The sequence below is a fragment of the Pristis pectinata genome, chromosome 19, assembly GCF_009764475.1.
Source record: "Pristis pectinata isolate sPriPec2 chromosome 19, sPriPec2.1.pri, whole genome shotgun sequence".
Lineage (NCBI taxonomy): Eukaryota > Metazoa > Chordata > Chondrichthyes > Rhinopristiformes > Pristidae > Pristis > Pristis pectinata.
In genome coordinates this window covers 38531721-38554091 of record NC_067423.1, presented here as the reverse complement: position 1 = coordinate 38554091, position 22371 = coordinate 38531721, and the positions used below count along the sequence as shown (strand labels likewise).

Sequence of the window (22371 nt, the reverse complement as noted above, 5' to 3'; positions counted from 1 at the left end):
CATTTGCAAATGTTGGAAGTTCCTTGGCAAACTGGCAGTATTAACACATTTAAATACAAGCACTTTCAGAACTTTAGAACATGTGGTCCAAAAGTGAAAAATCCCAAACTTGTTGTCAGGTTTTGTACAGTGAATCTGTCTGAACACACTGCTGATAGACAAGGCACAAACCTGCCAAGATTCCCCAACTTTTGCTTTGCGGAATCTGCCCGCCGATCCTGCACTGGGTTAAACCTAGTGCAGGGCCCATGAAACCATTTACTTTACTGTAAGGAAGACTAAATTACCCATCTTAATGGTGTTTACAGCAATGTTTCTTTCATTATTTATAGGGGTTAAATGCCTTTAGTTGATTTTAAAAAAATCTTTTAATTACTCAATTCATTCTTAGATTTTTTCTAAACGTCAGAAATGTCCTAAGGTTTGAAAAAAAATTGACAGCTTCGACAAATGACACCCTGATTGATGAGGTCTTTAACTGTATCCATTTCCCACATGTCTATTCTCACTCGTCCTTCTCCCATCCAAAACCAGGATACGGTTTCCCCTTGTGCTCATCTTACCACCACACCAGTGTTCTCATTTAACAGATCATGCTGCATAATTTCTTCTAATATAATGCCACAAAAAGATGCATTTTAATCTCCCCTTTCAATACTCCAAAAGGGACCATTCCCTTGAGCCATCCTATTATATTGTTTTCAATGTGAGAACAAGTAGCACCATAGTTACGATCAGGAATTGTACTTGAAGAGTGAGATTTTGCTCTTCAAACTTGCACTGAGCTTTGCTGGAAGAACCAACCTTGAGCTCAATATTTAACACAGCAGTCTTCCCAGCACTTTCATTTTGTATTCAGAGCATTTGCAGTTTTTTTGTCTTATCCCTACTTCCTTTATCGCATTTTCTTTCGTCTTACATTCCTGTCATTTGATCAATCTAACCTATCACAGGCGTGCCCTTGTGTTCTCTCCTCTCCTCCCACCTTACGCATATTTTACCTCTGACTTTCCCAGTCTGAATGAATGGCCACCAAACTGAAACATGAGACACAAAGGACTGCAGGTGCTGGAATCTAGATGAAAAACACTACGATGCTGATCAGAAGGGTCCTGACCCGAAACATCGACCGCCTGCTCTTCTCCACGGCTGCTGCCTGGCCTGCTGAGTTCCTCCAGCATCATAGTGTTTTTCAAACTGAAACATGAATTCTGCTTCCCCCACCCCCCACTGACGCTACCAGACCTACACATATCCAGCATTTCCAAATTCTGATTTCCAGCAGCAGCCACATTTTGCATTTGTTTTGGATTACTTTGTCAAAGGGTACATTCCTGGAAAATGTTTCATTAAGCAAAATATCATAATTTCATTTCATTCACCTTTTTTGATTTAGGAGTATTCTGGTAAGTGTATTCTTATGGATAGAGAATGGCATGCTATTCATCATAGCAAAGACATAAATCAAACAAAAAGTCAAGGAATACCTGTACTGCTTGATCTACTAAATTACACAGCACAGAGATAGGTACTTGCATATGGTTATCAATATAGTTAAGTGTTAGAATAAGTTGTGTCTTGTATGATCTATATACTTCTATGATTTTGTTCCTTTCAATTAAATTATTTCAGTTTATTTTGATTTGCTAGCTTGTCATTTTCCACACATTGCAGAGTTCAGAGTGCACAGGAATGTGAAAGCCTTTGATACTTCTAACACTATATAGTGCTGCAGAGTACATTAGAGGAATATTACCCAACAAAAATCAGACATCAAGCCACATACAGAACCAACAGGACAAGGGACAGAAAATTTTGGTAGATTTTAATGAGCATCTTACAAGCAAAAGAAACAAGTGAAGAGGCACATTGATTTAGGGGATGAATTCCAGAGCTTAATCCCAAGTGGAATAATGCTAATTGGGGTTACCAAGAGGCTAGAATGGGTTAAGCAGAGAGATGTCAGGGAGTTACAAGACTAGAAGAGGTCACAGAGTGTGCCAAAGCTTTAGAAAGGACAATTCTATTTATCAAATTGCCCTGAAATGAATTTGTGCTGAGGACTGGTAAATCCAATTCACTAGATATGTAACATTACATTTTACATAGGAAAAACAGTGGTCTTTTGCTCAAATCACAATGCTAATGCTACCTGCATGATGTACCATAAATCACTGTCTGAAATGAAAGAAAATGGAACATACCTTGTGTGGAAGCTTTCGTTTGCTAATTCTGTGTAAACAATGGTGAAATATTTTTCCAGTTTCAACCACAGATTTGGCTTAGGAATCCAACCATTATGAGCATGAATGGCATGAATCTTTGCTAGCTGCCTGGTTATAAGCCTGATTTTCAAGAGAAGTTAAAACTGTCAAATTAAGGTATTAAACAATTTACAATGTTTTGTAACAAAAAAAACTCTCCTTCCTTTTTTAGGGGTTACCATTATCTATTGAAATCACTTATGTCAGCACTATTTACAAACATAAGTATCCATTCCAGTAGCTATTCCTCATTGAGTTTAAAGACAGAGAATACTAGTATAAGTAAACTGTTGCCATTTGAAGGGAAAATTTTCCATGTAATTTATGCACCAGAAATATGGAAGTTTGTTTGGGCATATTCGAGTGAAGATCTTCTAACCAAATTTTGTCTAAAATTCCAGAATGGAGTGACACATTTTAATGTCAACACTGAAGAATATTTAATTAGTAATTTCAAAAACAACTCCCTTAAATTTTACTCATGTATAGATTTCCTATTCCTCAAGTTAGAAAGACAACAGTAGTTCTTCTCAGCCAAAGACAAATTTGCCCTTTGGACAGTTAACTAGCTTTTCTCTGATTACATATCTGAATCAATGATAGGACCCTCAAATAGATCTTTAACAGTCATTTCAATTTCAGGCAAATTGTTTTCATCACTTCAATAAATGTTAGAATTTTAAGGTACAGGCACTCTGCCTATCATATCCATGTTAAATTAAATTTGAAATAGATATGAATTATTAAGTACTCCCCATGGATTTTCCTTGCCACTTTAGGAAGGTGTGGCATTTGTTTGAAGAAGTGTTACCAGTTGCTAAAGATGAAATGCTGAACTGATTATGGGAGTCCTACACTGTACAATGAAGAAAGCCTATGAATAAACCACCAGGTACTGGATAAAAAGCACCATACGTTTACAACTAAGTATCACACTTTAACAAAAACTCCATGAAGTGGTCTATTTTTGCAAAAAGATTAGTGACCAACTAAAGTCAGCTTAAATATAAGAATTATTCAATTAACCTCTATTTTTTACATTTTGATTTTAAAGGTGGAAGTACCTGTAAACAGATGGGTCCCTGATATGTTCTGGATCCAGTGCAGTGCCTTCCACAAATTTATAGCAGAGTCCATTCTGGAAGGTGCAATACAGCTGAGGTGCACAACCATGAGCATACAAGACACGAAAGCTCTTCAGTTCATTTTCACGGTCAACAAACAATTCTGTCTTGTTGCCATATATCCTCACCAAGACAACATCTTCTAAAGAATCGTTAATATAACAACCGACAAGTTTGTTTGTAATACCATCTGTGAACACCTGTTGAACCAGAAATATTTATGACAACGAGTTAAAAATGTTAACCTTATTAATACAATCAACTGGATGAATCACTGCATAACCTGACCTGCTCTGTTCTGACCACATTCACGGATTATTTTTATCTTCACCTTTAAATCACAATAAACATGAACTACTCAGTTATATGATCAAGTCTTTCAGAAATTAACAACCAATTATGAATGATTGACAGCTGTCAAAAACAGATCAGTAGAAATCCTCTGCTGAAACATTACAGAATGCAATTACTGAATTTACAATTGAAGTAGTGTGAAATACATTTGCTTTGCTTTGTTGAATCTTCTACACTCAGCTTACTTTAACTGAATCATAATTAGTGGCGGGGCAGCGGGTGGGGGGGGAGAGGGGAGAGGGGGGAGGGGGGAGGGAGGGGGGGAGAGGGGGGAGGGAGGGGGGGAGAGGGGGGAGGGAGGGGGGAGAGGGGGGAGGGAGGGGGGGGAGAGGGGGGATGGGGAGGGGGGATGGGGAGGGGGGAGGGGGAGGAGGGAGGGGGAGGAGGGAGGGGGAGGAGGGAGGGGGAGGGGGAGGGGGAGGGGGAGGGGGGAGGGGGGAGGGGGGAGGGGGAGGGGGGAGGAGGGAGGAGGGAGGGGGAGAGGGGGAGGGGGGGAGGGGGGGGGAGGGGGGGAGGGGGGGAGGGGGGAGGGGGGAGGGGGGGGAGGGGGGAGGGGGGAGGGGGGAGGGGGGAGGGGGAGGGGGAGGGGGAGGGGGAGGGGGGAGGGGGGGAGGGGGGAGGGGGGGGAGAGGGGAGGGGGGAGGGGGGAGGGAGGGGGGGAGAGGGGAGAGGGGGGAGAGGGGAGAGGGGGGAGGGGGGAGGGGGGAGGGGGGGAGGGGGGGTAGGGGGAGGGGGGGAGGGGGGGTAGGGGGAGGGGGGGAGGGGGGGGAGGGGGGGAGGGGGGGAGGGGGGTGGGGGGAGGGGGGAGGGAGGGGGGAGGGTGGGGGAGGGGGGGAGGGGGGGAGGGGGGGGAGGGGGGGAGGGTGGGGGAGGGGGGGAGGGGTGGGGAGGGAGGGGGGAGGCGGGAGGGAGGGGGAGGGAGGGGGGGAGGGAGGGGGGGAGGGAGGGGGAGGGAGGGGGGGAGGGAGGGGGAGGAGGGAGGGGGGGAGGGAGGGGGAGGGGGAGGGGGGGAGGGAGGGGGAGGGGGAGGGGGGGAGGGAGGGGGGAGGGGGGGAGGGAGGGGGGAGGGGGGGAGGGGGGGAGGGAGGGGGGAGGGGGGGAGGGGGGGAAGGGGGGGAGGGGTGGAGAAGGGGGGAGGGGTGGGGAGGGAGGGGGGAGGCGGGAGGGAGGGGAGGGGGAGGGGGGAGGGAGGGGGGGGAGGGAGGGGGAGGGGAGGGGGGGAGGGGAGGGAGGGGAGGGGGGGAGGGGGGAGGGAGGGGAGGGGGGGAGGGGGGGGGAGGGGGGGGGAGGGGGGGGGGAGGGGAGGGGGGAGGGGGGGGAGGGAGGGGGAGGGGTGGGGAGGGGGGGGGAGGGGGGGGGAGGGGGGGAGGGAGGGGGGGAGGAGGGGGGAGGGAGGGGGGAGGGAGGGGGGGGGGAGGGGGGGGGGGAGGGGGTGGGAGGGAGGGGGGGAGGGGGGGGAGGGGGGAGGGGGGGAGGGAGGGGGGGAGGGGAGGGGGGGGATGGGGGGGAGGGGGGAGGGGGGGGGAGGGAGGGGGGGAGGGGAGAGGGGGGAGGGGAGAGGGGGGAGGGGGGAGGGGGAGGGCAGGGGAGGGGGGAAGGGGGGAGGGTGGAGAAGGGGGGGAGGGGGGTGGGGAGGAGGGGGAGGCGGGAGGGAGGGGAGGGGAGGGGGGGGGAGGGGGGGAGGGAGGGGGGGGGGGAGGGGGGGGGGAGGAGGGTGAGGGGGGGGAGGGGGGGGAGGGAGGGGAGGGGGGAGGGGGGGAGGGAGGGGAGGGGGGGGAGGGAGGGGAGGGGGGGAGGGGAGGGGGGAGGGGAGGGGGGAGGGGGGGGAGGGAGGGGGGAGCGGGGGAGGGGGGGAGGGAGGGGGGAGGGGGGAGGGGGGGAGGGAGGGAGGGAGGGGGGGAGGGAGGGGGAGGGAGGGAGGGGGGAGGGGAGGGGGGGAGGGAGGGGGGGAGGGAGGGGGGGAGGGGGGAGGGGGGGGAGGGAGGGAGGGGGGAGGGGGGGAGGGGGGGAGGGGAGGGGGGAGGGAGGGGGGGAGGGGGGGAGGGGAGGGGGGGAGGGGGGGAGGGGAGGGGGGAGGGGGGAGGGGAGGGCAGGGGAGAGGGAGGGGGAAAGGGGGGGAGGGGGAGAGGAGGGGGGAGGGAAGGGAGGGGGGAGGGAGCGGGGGAGGTGGGGGTGGGAGGAGACCTCCTGTTAGCGGCCGGCGGCGACACGCCCCTACCCTTGCACCTGCACCCCCGCGTTTACCTTCAGTTTAACCTGGGCGGGGTCCCAGTGCGGCCTCATTTCCCTGATCAGCCGCATGGACCCCGCCTGCAGGTCGTGCTGGTCCACGGTGATGTGCAGCCGGGGCACGGCGGCCGCCTCCGCCGCCAAGTGCAGGCGGCTCTCCATTGAGTGCGCCGCCGGCCCGCCGGAGCTCCGCTGCGCAGGCGCAGGCTACCCGGCGACGTCAGCCGACCTACTCCCGCTCGCCCCTGTCTGCTGCCCCGCGTCCTGGGAGCGGGGTCTGCAGCAACCAGAGCATCTTCACGGTGCATCACTCGCCATTGATGCACGGCCAAACATCCTTCTGCGGCTCTGCCTCCGCCCTTTTCTGAAATCTCCTCTAGCCCTTCCATTCTTTGAGATCACACTTACCCTTGGTTTTCCTGCAATAGCTGCCCAAAGGTTGCAGAACTGTGGATTTATCTAACCGAAACTCCCCCCCCTCTTTCCTCATATCACATCTCCTTTGGCTCATCTACCCTTTTTTGCTCATGTGGCTTGGTGACATGGGCCTGGTCAGCTTGGACCAGGAGAAGGCCTTTGACAGAGTATCCTACATGTACACGATGGATGTGCTCTCCAACATGGACTTTGAAGAAGGAATTAGGAATTGGATGCAACTGGTCTACATAGACGTTAGTTGTGTAGTCCAAATTAATGGGTGGTAACTAGATAGCTTCCCTATCAAGCAGGAGTCAGGCAAGGCTGACCACTCTCCTGCTATTTGTATGTTGTATCAAGCCTTTTGGCAAATCCATCAATAAGGGCATAGCCATAAGAGGGGTGATGATGCCAGGGGAATAGTGATACTTAGGCCAAAACCACCCCAAAAATGGGCACATCACCATCTTTTGCTTGGACCCAAGGTCAGCCAGCAGATTAATCAGCATTTGCCAACTGAATTGACCTCGGGTGCCAAAGTCAATCACTGGAAAAGTGAGGCCATCTTCTTTGGCAACTGGTCCAATGGATTCCCTGTTCCCTTCACTGACAAGTCCGATTATCTGAAGATGCTGGGAATTTGGTTCAGTGGAGCTGGGGCTAGTGGCGAGAATTGGCTGGAGCGAGGAGCCAAGATGAAACAGAAAGTGGGAATGTGGGATAATGCTCCTGTTTGATGTCAGTCAAGGACCTGGCCATTAGGTATGAGGTGCTCTTGGTGTTGCTAGCTTCCGACCTGCTCTTGTAGCCACATTGTGTACATGACCAGAGACAGACAGTCTCTGGTCAATGGTAACCCACAGGATACTGATAGTGGGGGATTCAGTTATAGTAATGCTGGAACAGACACTGTGTTCTGAGCTCTGTCATGGGAAGAGAATTCCAGATGGAGAGGGGGAAAAATTCAAGGTGCTCAAAACCTTCTTGGATAAAATGCAGCTTTTCCACTGACTCTCAAGAACTCCTCGCCAGCATCTGCTCAAAGCAGAGGAGGAGCATTTGCGATGGTATCAAGTCCATTCATTGGGAGCACGATGAAACCCAGCACTTACAGCAGAAGGAGCACACCACCTCACATGTTACCCACTCACCCAGTCAGGGATCTCTTGCTCCATCTGTGAAGCAGTTTGTGGTTCCAGCATTGATTTTATCAGTCACCTCAGAACCCAGAAAATTAGAGTGAAAGCAGGCCACACTCCATCCCCAAGGACTGCCGAAGGAGGCCCCGCAATTCTTTCATCGTCCATGTCTACAATGCCTTGCAGGCAAGACTCCTAATCGTTGCACGCTACTGATAGAGGCCACTCGGACTTTGTCGATTTTAATTACTCAACCATTGGCAGCTGTCGTGTCAAATACCATGGCCCCAAGGTCTGAAGTTCTTGATAAAACTCACCACTTATCTACCTCTCTCTCTTCCTTTAAGATTCTCCTTTGATCATCTGTGTTGCTATCTTTTCCTGAGGCTCAGCTCTTGTTTGATAAGCTTTCCATGAAGTACCTTGGGACATTCCGTTGTGTGAGAACTGCATTTTAAATACAAGTTTTTCTTGTTCAATGCAATGCTCGGTAAACAAAAACATGTTAAAAATATACACTTTAGTTGCATATTTCAATTATTGAGAGGATTTTAATGCTCTGATATTTCAGAGCCAAGCTAACTCCATCAAAAAGGTTCTAAATAAACTCTTTATAAACAACACATCATCCATGGCACATATGTTGCTGCGGACACATTCTGTGAAATTTGCTCCACTTTGATTACACTAAAAACTTAGCTTTTCTATTTATGTTGTTACAAATATAAGCATTTTTCATGTAAAAAATAGATCAACGTAAATCTGACTTTCACATTTTGTTAACAGATATATCCAGTTATTTTTAACCTCAACAACAATTTCTGGTGCCACAAGAAATTCTGCAGACACTGAAATCTGCAGCAATACACAAAAAGTGCTGGAGGAACTCAGCAGGTCAGGCAGCATCCATGGAGGGAAATAAACAGTCCACGTTTCAGGCCGAGACCCTTCATCAGGACCGGAAAGGAAGAGGGCAGAAGCCAGAATAAGAAGGTGGGGGGGAGGGGGAGGAGTGCACGCAGGCAGGGGACAGGGGAGTTCAGGTGAGGGGGGAAGGTAATGGGTGGGGGAGGGGGAGAAGATGTAATAAGCTGATAGGTAGAAGAGGCCAAGGGCTGAAGGAGGAGGAATCCGGTAGGAGAGGGCAGTGGACCACGGAATAAAGGATGGGGGAGGGGAGGGGAGGAGAGGAGATGGGCAGGTCATCAAGGTCACCAAAACTATTTCTGGTTAAATTTTTTCATCCAAGTCACAAAACATTATCAATGGTTTAGATCCTGTTTTTCCTTCAAACGATGACTACTATTTTTTCCCAATGTATGTGTGGCCCACATGAAAGTCTGCCACTGAAGAGATTGTCTCCAAATCCAACAACCAGAAAATTCACATAAGCATTTTAAACAACACAGAGACTTTGTGATTCATATTTATGTTACCATTGGTGGTAGTGGTGAGGGGATGACATGCAACCTGTGATAAGGACCCAGCCAACATATATCACACCAAGTTCCAACTTTGAATCAAGACTCAAACAGTGCAGTCTGGTACTGTCTGACTCAAGTTTGGGATAGTAAAATCCTTCAAGAAAGGGTTGATGCAGTTCCAGTCATCCTGTCGCATGGGAGACACCAGAGACCGCAGATGCTAGAATCAAGAGCAAAAAACAAACTGCTGTAGGATCTCAACTGGTCAGGAGGCATCTGTGGAGGGAAATGGACAGTCAACGTTTCAGGTCAGGACCCTTCATCTGGACTGAAAGATAGAGGGGAGATAGTCAGTGTAAAGAGGTGAGGGGAAGGGGTGGAAAAAGAGCTGGCAAGTGGATTCTCTGGTAGATTCGGTCAGAAGTCCTGCCTTGTTTTGAGTATGGTACATGCTTCCAATAGCCAGTGAAACTTAGTGGCTCCCTGTAAAGCGTTCATAAGCGTTTGCAACCCTTGTGGCACAACTTTGGAACCTGGGGGCAGGTCAGATCGTGGTAGAGCCCTGGAGCTCACGGGGAGAGGTGCAGCTAACCTCTCTTCATGCTAAGCCCCGGGACTTCTTGAAGGTGAATGGTGCAGATGGCCTGCCTTCACAGCAAGGTTTGGAGCTCACTCATGGAGTGGTGTGGTTGGACAGCCTTAGCCCCACTTCATGGTAGACCCCCCTACAGAGCTCATTCAAGTTGTACAAGATGTTGGTGAGACCACACTTGGAGTATCAGTTGTACAAGACATTAGTGAGATTGCATTTGGAGAGTATCATGCAAAGTTTTGGTCACCCTATTATAGGAAAGATATCATTAAACTGGAAAGAGAGCAGAGAAGAATTATGAGGATGTTGCAAGGACTTGAGGGACTGAATTATAGAGGGAGGTTGGACTTTAGGCTAGGACTTTATTAGTTGGAACATAGGAGATTGAGTAATGACCTTATAGAGGTGTATAAAATCATGAGGGATATAGATAGGGTGAATGTAAGGAAGCAGCACTAAAAACTAGACGGCACAGTTTAAGGTGAGAGGTGAAGAGTTAACAGGAATCTAAGGAGCAACTTCTTCATGCAGAGGATGGTGAGTATATGGAATGAGCTGCCAGAGGGAGTGGTTAGGGCAGGTACAAGAAAAACATTTAAAAGACATTTGGATAAGTACATGGATAGGGGAGGTTTAGAGGGCCAAACACAGGCAAATGGGACAAGCTTGGTGGGCACCAAGGTTAGCATGGGCGATTTGGGCCGCGGGGCCTGTTTCCATGCTGTATTACTCTATGACGCTAAGAATTCCTGATGCAATCTCCACACACCCCTCACATTTCATGGCAGGGCCCCGGAACTAACTTAAGGAGAGATACAGGTCGAAGTTGGAGACATGAGAGACTGGAATTGGAGATTGTTGGTACAGATTGTTGCTTAGGTTAAGGAGGTTCAGCATGTCACCAGACACATGAACAAACTTCTACAGATGTGCTGTTGGAAGTATCCTGACAGGTTGCATCATGGTCTGGTATGGCAATTCCAATGCACAGGAACGTAAGTTGCTGCAGAGAGTAGTGGACTCAGCCCAATACATCATGGGCACATCCCTCCCCACCATCGGTAGTATCTACATGAGGAGCTGCCTCAAGAAGGCAATATCTATCATCAAAGATCCCCACCATCTGGGCCATGCCATCTTATTGCAGCTCCCATCAGGCAGGAGGTACAGAAACCTGAAGTGTCACACCATCAGGTTCAAGAACAGCTATTTCCCTTCAACTATTTGGTTCTTGAACCAACCTGCACAACCCTAATCACCACTTCAGTATAGCAAATACTGTGACCACTTTGCTTGACAATGGACTTTGCTTTTTGTTTGTTTTAATTGTGCTCTTTCTTGTAAAAATTGTGCATAACTGTTTAGCTACAGCTCTGCCCAGGACTGCAAGAAACCACAGAGAGTTGTGGACACAGCTCAGCACATCATGAAAACCAGCCTCCTTTCCATGATCTCTGTCTACACTTCTCACTACCTTGGTAAAGCAGCCAACATAATCAAAGATCCCTCCCACCCCAGACATTCTCTCTTCTCCCCGTTCCCATCGGACAGAAGATACAAAAGCACATACCACCAGGCTCAAGGACAGTTCTGATCTTGCTGTTATAAGACGATTGAACTGACCTCTTGTATGATAAGATGGACTCTTGACCTTATAATCTACCTTGTCATGACCTTATTGTCTGCCAGTATTGCATTTTCTCTGTAACACAACATTCTGCGTTGTTATTGCTTTTCCCTTGTACTACCTCGACGTGCTGATGTGATCTGTAATAGATGGCATGCAAAACAAAGTTCTTCACTGCACTCAGTACACGTGATAACAATAAACAAATTTAAAATTTACCGATTTTTCGTGTGAATGTTTCGTATCTGATGCTACGTGCCTGTGATGCTGCTGCAAGTAAGTCTTTCATTGCACCTGTGCATACATGGACTTGTGCACTTGACAATAAACTTGACTTTGACAGGTGGAAGGTACCTGCCCTCATTTCAGGACCTGCAGCTCACTCCTGAAGTGGTGCGGCCCAGCAACCACCCTTCCTGGCAGAGCCCAGCCACGAAGAAGTTACAGGTGCAGCCAACAAGCTGCCCTCACCTTTGAGGCCCCAGTGACCCCACTGCACTGCCTGGGGCTCAGAGTGAGGTGGGGGGAATGAGGGAACCAGCAGGGAGGGGGGTGAGGGAACCAGCAGGGAGAGGGATGAGGGAACCAGCAGGGGAGGGGACGGGCCCCAGTGACGCCCCTTCACTGCACTGCCCGGGGCTGAGAGTGTGGGGAGTGAGGGAACCAGCAGGGAGGGGGGTGAGGGAACCAGCAGGGAGAGGGATGAGGGAACCAGCAGGGGAGGGGATGGGCCCCAGTGACGCCCCTTCACTGCACTGCCCGGGGCTGAGAGTGTGGGGAGTGAGGGAACCAGCGGGGAGGGGGGTGAGGGAACCAGCGGGGAGGGGGGTGAGGGAACCAGCGGGGAGGGGGGTGAGGGAACCAGCAGGGAGAGGGATGAGGGAACCAGCAGGGGAGGGGATGGGCCCCAGTGACGCCCCTTCACTGCACTGCCTGGGGCTGAGAGTGTGGGGAGTGAGGGAACCAGCGGGGAGGGGGGTGAGGGAACCAGCAGGGGAGGGGATGGGCCCCAGTGATGCCCCTTCACTGCACTGCCCGGGGCTCAGAGTGGGGGGGGGGGTGGTGAGGGAACCAGCAGGGAGGGGGATGGGCTCCAGTGACTCCCCTTCACTGCACTGCCCAGGGCTCAAGAGTTGGAGGTGGTGAAGGAACCGGCGGGGAGGGGAGGGGAGGGGAGGGGAGGGGAGGGGAGGGGGTGGTAGTAGTGAGGGAACCGGGGGGGGGGAGGGGCCCGGAAACGAAGAGGCGAGTGACGCCGGAAGTCATGGTGTGTGAGGAGCTGAGGTGCCGGAGCTCGGCGACGAAAACAAACAAATAACCGCCGCGGAGGGAGGAAAGGAAACGGACGGGAGGGGGTGGGGTTGTCGTCGGAGAGGAGGGCGGTCGTTTCCCAGCTCCAAACCCATCGAGCGAAGGCCCCGGCGGCGGCCGCGTTGCGTGTGGCGGCGGCGGGGCCTAGCGGCCGGCGCTCGATGCCTCGCCCCGGGTTATGGGTGAAGATGCGGAGCGAGGGGGAGTGAGCAGCGCCGGGGCGGCGGCCCGGATCCCGAGGCCTGGTGCGTATCCCTTCCCTTCCCTTCCCTTCCCTCCCTGCCGGCGGGCGGAGCGGTACCTGTACCCATCGGGCCCGGATCTGAGGGGTCGGGGATCGGTGTCTGGTCTTGGTTTATTATTGTCACTTGTACCGAGGTTCAGTGAAAAACTTGTCTTGCAAACCGATCGTACAGGTCAATTCATTACACGGGGCAGTTACATTGGGTTAGTACAGAGTGCATTGAGGTAGTACAGGGTAAAATAATAACAGAATACAGAGTAAAGTGTCACAGCTGCAGGGAAGTGCATTGCAGGTAGACAAGTGCAGTTTGAGATTTAAGATAGCTTTATGTTTTGTTCTAATGGCCTGTTTCAACGTAGCTCTAGTACAAACATAAAACACACATTGGATTTAATGATATCACACCATCCCCACTAGTCTAGCCGTGTGCACGATGTAAAGTCTAGTGGTATTGGTTTATTATTGTCACTTGTACGGAGGTACAGTGAAAAACTTGTCTTGCATACCATTCGTACAGGTCAATTCATTACACAGTGCAGTTACATTGGGTTGGTACTGATGGTGTCTGGGTGACGAGCACCACCTCCAAACTAGTCCCTTCCTTCCCTCCCCTCTCCACGCTAACCATCACTTTCAATGCACTCATTTGCCTCTTGCTTCCATGCCGGTGCTTTGTTGAACAGGACACAAGACTGCCTGCTGATGCTGGAATCTGGAGCAACACACACAGAAAGTGCTGGAGGAACTCGGCAGGTCAGGCAGCGTCTGTGGAGGGAAATAAACAGTCGATGTTTCAGGCTGAGGAAGGATTGCCTGACCCCCCCCCCCCCCCACCGAATGGTGGTGAGAGAGGAGGTGTAGGGACAGGTGTAGCACTTGGTGCGGTTGCAGGCATAAGTGCCGGGGGTTTATCAGTGGGGAGGGACGAGTGGACAAGGGAGCCGCAGACAGAGTGGTCCCTGCGGAAAGCGGAGGTGAGGGGAAGATGTGCCTGGTGGTGGGATCCCATTAGAGGTGGCGAAAGCTGCGGAGAATGATGTGTTGGATGCGTTTTGGCCCGAAACTTTGACTGTTTATTTCCCTCCAAAGATGCTACCTGACTTGCTGAGTTCCTCCAGCACTTTTGTGTATACTTTGAACAAGGGAGTTTTCCCCAGTGCCCTAACATCTCTGCAACAAATTAAATTGTTTGCATCACACTAAAGTCAAAGTTGAGTTTATTATCATGTACGCCCAGGTGCATTGAAAAACTTACTTACAGCTTCTCAGGCATATCATATTCGAGACACACCATTCACAAGAAAAAATATAAATCAAACAATTTTTTTCAAGAAAGAACACAGAACAAAAGAAAACAAAGTCCATTGTAGTGTAAAGTGGTCATAGTATTAGTGTACTGAGGTGGTTAATAGGGTTGTGCGGTTGGTTGAAAGGAAGAAACTGTTCTTGAACCTGGTGGTGTGGGGCCTCTGGCTTCTGTACCTCTCCTCTGATGGTGGGAGGTTATTTAACTGCAGTGCTTCTGTGTGGCACTAGTAACTAGAAAACTGGATAAATGATATAAATTCAAATCCTGCCATGAGGAATTTCAATGCAGTTATTTGAATGAAACTGCAATTAAAACAAAGTTTTGTGGATTGTTGCAAACAAACTCTTATAATGAAGGAAATGTACATTTTTTACCTCTGTGAGTCTAGTGCCTCAACAGTATGATTGATTCTTAACTATCTGTGATACAGCAAGTCATACAATTGAATGAAAATTCCGTTATGACTATCAGAAGACTAAAACCAGACATACTATGTCTCGAGTATTGTGAACTTAGCAAAGTCTCAGGATAAGGGGGTACCTGTTTCAGACAGACATAAGGAAAAACATTTTTTTTGAGGTTTGAGCCTTTGAAGAGCTGGAGGTAAGGGACAGTGTCTTTGTGTATATTCAAGGCTGAGATAGACAAGTGGGGGAAATCATAGGTTATAAGGAAAGAGCAGGAAAGTGGGCTGAGAGAAATGTCAAATCAGCTATGATCCTATTGAATTGGTGGGGCAGAATGGCCTACTCTTTCTACTTGTCAGGTCATCCATAATACTGTAACATTTGTCCAGGCATAACCAGTATGGTCACTTCTTCATGTTCAACTCATCTGGAACATGCCAAAATGGTCATAAACTTTGGTAGAAGGAAGAAAGGCATAGACAATTTTCTAAACAGGGAGTGAATTCAGAAATGGGAGGTGCAAGGGGACTTGGGAGTCTTAGTGCAGGATTCCCTAAAGGTTAACTTGCAGGTATAGTAGGTAGTAAGGAAGGCAAATGCAATGTTAGCATTCATTTCGAGAGGACTAAAATATAAAAGCAAGGATGTAATGCTGAGGCTTTATAAGGTGTTGGTCAGACCACATATGGAGTATTGTGAGCAGTTTTGGGCCCCATATCAAAGGAAGGATGTGCTGGCATTGGAGAAGTTCCAGAGGAGGTCTAGAACAATGATCCTGGGAATGAAAGGGTTAACGTATGAGGAGCGTTTGATGGCTCTGGGCCTGTACTCGCTGGAGTTTAGAAGGATGAGGGGTGATCTCATTGAAACCTTCCGAATATTGAAAGACCTGGATTGAGTGAACGTGGAGAGGATGTTTCCAGTGGTGGGAGAGTCTAGGATCAGAGGGCAAAGCCTCAGGGTGTCCCTATAGAACAGAGATGAAGAGGAATTTCTTTAACCAGAGGGTGGTGAATTTGTGGACTTCATTGCCACGGACGGCTGTGGAGGCCAAGCCATTGTTGTATTTAATTAAGTCAATGTTATATTTAAAGCAGAGGTTGATAGGTTCTTGATTAGTAAGGGCATCAAAGGTTATAGGGTGGAGGCAGGAGAATGGTGTTGAGAGGGAAAAATAAATCAGCCATGTTTGAATGGCAGAGCAGACTCAATGGGCCAAATGGCCTAATTCTGCTCCTATGTCTTATGGTCTATGGTCTTAAAACTGGGAGATCATTCCCACATGCAAGACAAGCAAGTAGCTTGTTAGTCCTTTGCACAGGATCATACCAGGCTCTTCAACCACCATCCCTGTGCTTGTTCCATTATACACAGTGCAACAGTTAGAATGGATTTGTGCTGGGAGTGTTCGACTTTGATTCATAGTGTCAAGTCAAAGCTAGGTAAGGACATCCTTTGCTGATTACCACATACCATTTTCCCTCAACTGATGAATCACTGTGCCACTAAGAAAAATTGAGGGCAGCAAGGGCGCACAGTTTTGTTGGGGGTTTTCATTATCCATCACAGGGAGTGACTCCACAAACACTGCTGACTGGGCTGGCAGAGTTCTAATGTTTATAACTGCATAGCTGTGTAGCAGGTGGTGAGGGAGCCATGAAGGGAAAGTACTGCTTAACTACTTCCTCACCAATCTGCCACAAATTCATAAGAGATTGGCATCATTACCCAACTAACTGGGGTGAATTCAGACACAACTAGCACTTCCAAGCTGAGGTGCATCTATGAAGTGCCATGTGCCTTCAGCAGCACATAATTATTTTCCATTACAATCTGTAATCACGTGATTTACCATATCTTGCATGGTGCCATTGCCATCAAGTCATGGGACCAACCTTGGTTCAATGAGGAACGTAGAAGTACAGGTCAGGAAGAGTGTTCACCATTTCTCTTAAAAACAAAAAAGTTCCAGCCCGGTGATGTACAATGCAGGATAATGTGCACCCTAACAGTGGAAGAAGCATTTAAGAGTGGATTATTGGTGAGGTGCCTCAATACCTTGCTGATAATTTAGCATTGACAAGCAGTTATTGGCATAATCTATTTTACTGTTCCTGTCTGGGAAATATATGGCCAGTTGACCAGTGTCAGATAAATGGACAGAGATAAACATTCCAGAACCATTGTATAAGATCAGAGCTCTAGTGTTGCCACACAGAGTTGTGAATGGTATTGGCGAATTACATAAATAACACTTGGAAAAGTTTTCATTAACATCACCATTCTAAATGATGGGGAGTAAAGAGAGTGACACTCAAAAATAGAAGCTGGAGTGTTTGGAGTCGTTTTTATTTAGAAATGGAACATAATGTCTTAACCCACTTCCATCCTTAGAGTCCCACCATCACAGGAGCCAGCCTTCAGTCAATTCAGTTCAGATTAAGGGTCCCAGACCTGAAACATTAACTGTTTCTCTTTACACGCATGTTGCCTGACCTGAGTTTTTCCAGCATTTTCTGTTTTAATTTCTGCCAATTCAATTCACTCTACATAATATCCAGAAGTGGTTTGGCATCCAGGAATGCTGCAGTCCCCGGGAATACCTTGGCTATAGTGCTGAACCTGTGTTTTGGAATCTTTATCCAAGCAATTCCACACCAGCTGCAAAAGCTGTCTTCTATTTTCTGCAGTAGTGAATTGACAAGCTGTTTTGCAGTCAGTAAAAGCAAGGTGGCTCATCAGGCCAAATAATTGCTCCATTGGCTTTAAATTATTAGCAAACTGATGGAAAGCATTGTTGAGGTACAAAATGGGACATCTTCACCAATAGCCCATTCACTGATGCTCACTTTGAGTTCCATCAGGACAATTCAACTTCCAACGTTATAGGCTTGACTCAATATTGGATAAGAGAGTTGATTCCAGAGGCAATTGAGTGAAGTTCAGAGGGACCTAGGTGTTCTGGTTCTTGAATTGTGAGAAATTAGCAGGCAGGTCCAGCAAATAGTTAAGAAGGCAAACAGCATGTTGGTCTTTATTGCAAAGGGGTTGGAGTTTAAGAATAGGGAAGTTTTGTTATAGCTATGCAGGATGTGAGGCCACTCCTGGAATCCTGTGCCTAGGTTTGGTCTGCTTACCTAAAGAAGGATGTATAAGCACTCGAGGCAGTTCAACAGAGATTCACCAGGCTAATCCCTGGGATGAGAGGGTTGTCTGATCATGCGAAGCCAGGCGGTTTGGGTTTGTATTCCTTGGAGTTTAGAAGACTGAGGGGTGACCACCTTCAAACATCAGATCGTAAGTGGGTCTGACAAGAAAGATGTTGAGATGTTTCCACTAGTGGGACAGTCACAAACAAGCGGACATAGCTGCAAATTAAGGGGTCAATCATTTACAACTGAAGTGCTTATAAATTTCTTCACTCAGAGGGTAGTGAATCTCTGGAATTCTCTGCCCTTGAGGGTGGTGGAGGCAAGACCATTAGAGATATTTAAGGTGGCGATAGATATTTTAGAGATCAAAGATTTAAAGGGTGCGGGGAACTGGCACAGAAGAGTTGAGGCCAGCAGAGATCAGCCTTGATCATAATGCATGGCAGGGCAGGCTTAAGGGGCTGAGTGCCTACTCCTGATACTTTCTTGTGTTCTTGTGAGAATGATTGTGCTTGACATGAAGGCAGCATTTGATTGAGTGTGACATCAAGCATGTTCTTAGTAGAGTTGAAATTGGTAAGAAAGTTCTCCACTGGTTGAAGTCATCCTCAAGGATTGTGGCTGTAGGAGGCCATTCATCTTAAGTATAAGGACATCATTATGGGAATTCCTCAGAGTAGTGACCAAGATGCAGCTATTGTCATAAGGTGCTGGCTGATGATTGTACAAGGTTCAGTTCCATTCTGAACTCGTATACTGTATCAACCAGTACTCCTGCAGAAAGACCTGGACTATACTCGGCGTGGGCTGCTCAGAGACAAATCATAAAACAGAAAATGTTGATACTCAGCAGGTCAGGCAACATCTGTGGAAAGAGAAACAGTTCACATTTCTGGTCCAGGACCCTTCGTTTGTTCCATTGCAAATATTGTGCAATGACCATCTGTTACAGGAATATAAGCCCTACCCTTGCTTTTCAAGGTTCCTTACCATGACCAAATTCTTCACCATCAGCATTCTAGGGGTCACCATTGACAAGAATCAAAACAGGATCGGCCACATAAATGTTGAAGTGACAAGAACAGTTTAGAAATTGTGCATCGTGGAGCAGGTGCCTCACATTCTGGCTTAAAGCCTTTAATGCAAGTGTGCCAGTCAGGAATGTTACTCCTGGATCTGTGCAGCTGCATCAACACTCCAGCACCTGTACATAAACTGACTGAGAAGGCATTCACTTGACTGGCGTGCCATCCACCACCCTAAACGTTATCTTCTTCCACCACTGGCAAACTGGTTGCATTGTGTACCGGGTATTGTAGATCACCAAGACTTGAGCAACGCCTTCCAAATCCATGACCTCCACTACCTAGAAGAACATGGTTAGTAGGCTGATTGGAATATCTCAAAAACAACTTTTATTTGGAAACACATGTTATGTCAAAAATTTTCAATTGCCCATCTAACAGCACAGTTAGAGCAGTTTCCCCGGTAAGAGTAGTGGTTCTATAAGATGAATTTCCTCCACTCTTTTAAGGGAATAGCTACAAATGTTGGTCTTGTCAGTGACACCTGTGTCCCATGAACAATTAAAATCAAAATAGGCTGCAAAGTGCTTTGTGATAATCTGACGTCATGGAATGTGATTATTTAAAGTTGTCTTTGTTTAACAACAATGTGCATAAGCTGAATGGGGGAGAAATGATCTGACAATATGGCACTAGAACATGAGGAGGACATTCAACCCTTGAGCCCGTCCCTGCCATTCAGTTATATTGTAGTTGATTTGCAACTCCTCCTCCCATTTATGTACCTGTATTCCCATAACCCTTAGTACTCTTACAGAAGAGAAGTATCAATTAAAAAATGTTTAATGGCCCACAGTGTTCTTGGGGAAGCAAGTTCTTGAATTCTGTATCTATGATTATGGAACAATGCTTTATAATTTTGTTCTCATGTGGCCTGGATCTAATTTTAGGACTGATCTAGTTCTGGAGCTAGGATCAAGGCTTGGTCCTAGATCCATTCTTTGAGTTTGATTTAAAAGCTCTGCCATAGCATTTGTTGTTGACTTGAAGTTCTCATTTATGTCTATGCACCAATAACGATTGGTGCTGAAACCATTCAGAGAATGGATTGAGGTGGATTGAACCAAGTTTCAGAACAGAGTTCATGTTTGTAACATGAGTTACGCTGGTTGCTACAGGGCTGAATATTTGGAACTTTATGGGTAATGAAGATAAAATGCTTCCCCATGGAATACCCATCACCTTTATAGTCAAAGTGGGGAGAAGGCAGGGGGTACCATGGGGAGAATGATAAACTTATTTGCAGAATTGAAATAGTAAACAATGATTCCACAAACACATTGGTGGGGTGGGGAGCTCCTTTGTTCTAAGTTGCTTATGCTCATTCCAGTGAAAGAATTAAAAATATTCTGTGGAGGAGTCTTAAAAGTTATTAAAATTTTGCAACGTTGTTCATTAACATCCAATTTAAGTTTATATAGGACTAACGTAGGCTGTTGCTTAGAGGAGTATAGGTGAAATAGTCTCGGGCAGCAAGAGAGAAGTCACATTTGCTGGGAATTATTAATGCAGCATTTTAAATCACCATAGCGTGAACTTTTTATTTTTGTGATGTATGCACCTTTTTAATATAACATAGCAAATGCAGATCTGTCAATTGTGTATTTATCCCAAAATCTAAAGAGAGCACGATCAAAGATAGCAATAGTGAAAACACTTGGCATTTTCTTCAGCATTTTGTAAACAGATACTTCCTGCAACTGTCCCAACTTGTAACCCATGACATATTTTGCTCCACCTCTAACTTGTCATGGAATATAGTCAGTTAGACATGCAAGTGAATTTTATGTTAATATATTACTCTCGTGTTTCTCTCTGTCACGTTTGTATATTAGAGCTTTCTGAAAAGATTTATCTTTGTAAAATTTCTCTTGTGGATACTTTGTGATGCAGTGTAGACTGCAGCCACTAGGTGGCTGTGTGGATAAGTTAAAAGCATCCAGTTACAGTGTAATCTATACAGAAACAAGTTCATTAACTGTTGATCAGCAGTACAGGAAAATGTTTTAGTGCTTGTGTGTGGTTTTTTCCCCCACAAACCTATTTCTGGGTCTATTCTTTATCAATTAGAAAATCCCAAAAGGGAGAATTACGGTCAAAATATTTCTACATTATTTTGTGTATTGCAAGCTAATACTTTTCAAATTTGCATAGCAAGCATATCTGCTAAACTCCTAATGCCAGTGCAACACATTGCACACTTTGGAATGTATAATAACAATTGTTCACAGCTTGCTCCTTCACCTTTAGCTGGAAACATTAATGTGCACTACATTGGAAGAAATTATTGCCTTTTTCTTTCAAACCATCTCGAAGATCTCATTTTTCAGTACATTCATATTTTTCCTCCATATTCTTTACCATCTTTATACCACCAAATTCAAGAGTATCCCATGTCTCTCCTGACACTGTATGCGTTGCAGTTGTATATGCAGTGCAGTACAAGAGTGTTTTATTTTGTGCCATGTTGGTAATTTAAATATAAAGAAACCTAGTCTGTGTAAAGATTTTTTTTTAGAACAAGCCAGTTCTCTACCTGTGAATAATCTGCCACCTTGGAGCATAGGATTCTTGGTCAGGTAAGTGATTAACTTGCAAATCTTACTATTGTCTATTGTGTTGGCATTTCTGCTATCCTAAAGCAACAAGTACAAGCAGCAAGTGTCATATGTTTTTTAAGTCATTCAGCTGTATGTTATGCCACCACTTTTGATCCCTAGGAAGTTCAACATAGTCCAGTACAAAATCCATGATAAATCAATATCTGAGTTTAACATTTGGAAGATGGTGGCTATTCTGTTTATTTCCTGGCAGAAACTTGCAACACTTCTCACTAAACTGTTTATTCAACCTTAGTGAGAAAATACATTGCCTCATGCTATTTGCCTATAAGCTTTCTATTTCTTGCTCCTGTCATCACAGATCCCATTTGCTTCCAACTTTGAACCACTTGCATACACCTCTTCCTTGCTCTTATTGATGCTAAAAGCTTTAACATCTTGGGAGTTTCTCTTTGTCACCCTTCCTAATTCCAGGCAACAATTTTCAAATACCATACAACTCTGCCATATGCATCTTATGATAGGTGTTGTTGCAGACTGTTGATTTCAGGCCCTTTTTAGGGTCACTCTGTCTTACACTTGCATCTGTTTGCAGCATGCATTCTTCCATCCTGTGACTTTTGTCTATCCTCAATCTTTGACACTGCTATAATCCTGTACTCTATAATTCTTCTGCTACAGGTACATCTTTTCACTTCTCTTAAGACTTGAGAAAGCATTCCCAGAACTCAGCATCATGTGCAACCCCCACCCACTGTGAGAACTATGACATGTTTTGCTATGTGAGAAAGGATTTGCTGAAGTATTATTAATGCACTGATCACGTGGGTATCTCTTCGAGATTTTAAAGTTGGAACAAATAATTGAAGGAATTGAGAAAATCCTAACATAAGGGATGAATTATTTGTGTTCCTTTTATGGTATGACTTGGTCTCATAATTATAGTGTCAAATCTTTTAACTTGCAGATTGTTTCTCTTGTGAATAAATTTGACTGAATTTTACTTCACTTTTGGGGTTTCTAATCTAAATTTCAGGTGGTGTGCACAATAATAGCAAAGGGACAAGCATTAAGTCCCTTTTGAAATAAATGGCATTAAATGTTATGCAGCAACTAATATATTGTTGGCATC

At 46.9% G+C, this 22371-nt stretch overlaps 2 protein-coding genes across 11 annotated transcripts in view; one reads left to right on the top strand and one right to left on the bottom strand.

Moving 5' to 3' along the window:
• Positions 1–6133, bottom strand: part of etnk1 (ethanolamine kinase 1) — a 42867-nt gene extending 36734 nt beyond the window's left edge. For both annotated transcript variants that reach the window (XM_052034033.1, XM_052034034.1), the window contains exons 1-3: positions 5987–6133; positions 3329–3588; positions 2205–2345 (exon numbers count right to left, since the gene is read on the bottom strand). In XM_052034033.1, the coding sequence (XP_051889993.1) occupies positions 2205–2345; positions 3329–3588; positions 5987–6133 (548 nt within the window). The remainder of the gene's footprint in view (positions 1–2204; positions 2346–3328; positions 3589–5986) is intronic.
• A 6279-nt stretch (positions 6134–12412) lies between these two features.
• c2cd5 (C2 calcium dependent domain containing 5) overlaps positions 12413–22371 on the top strand; it is a 95776-nt gene continuing 85817 nt past the window's right edge. For 7 of the 9 annotated variants that reach the window (XM_052033484.1, XM_052033483.1, XM_052033482.1 and 4 more), the window contains exon 1: positions 12435–12726. The gene's annotated coding sequence lies outside the window, so the exon portion shown is untranslated. Of the gene's footprint in view, positions 12727–22371 lie in introns of all 9 variants that reach the window. The other 2 variants (XM_052033487.1, XM_052033485.1) reach the window with 2 other exon arrangements.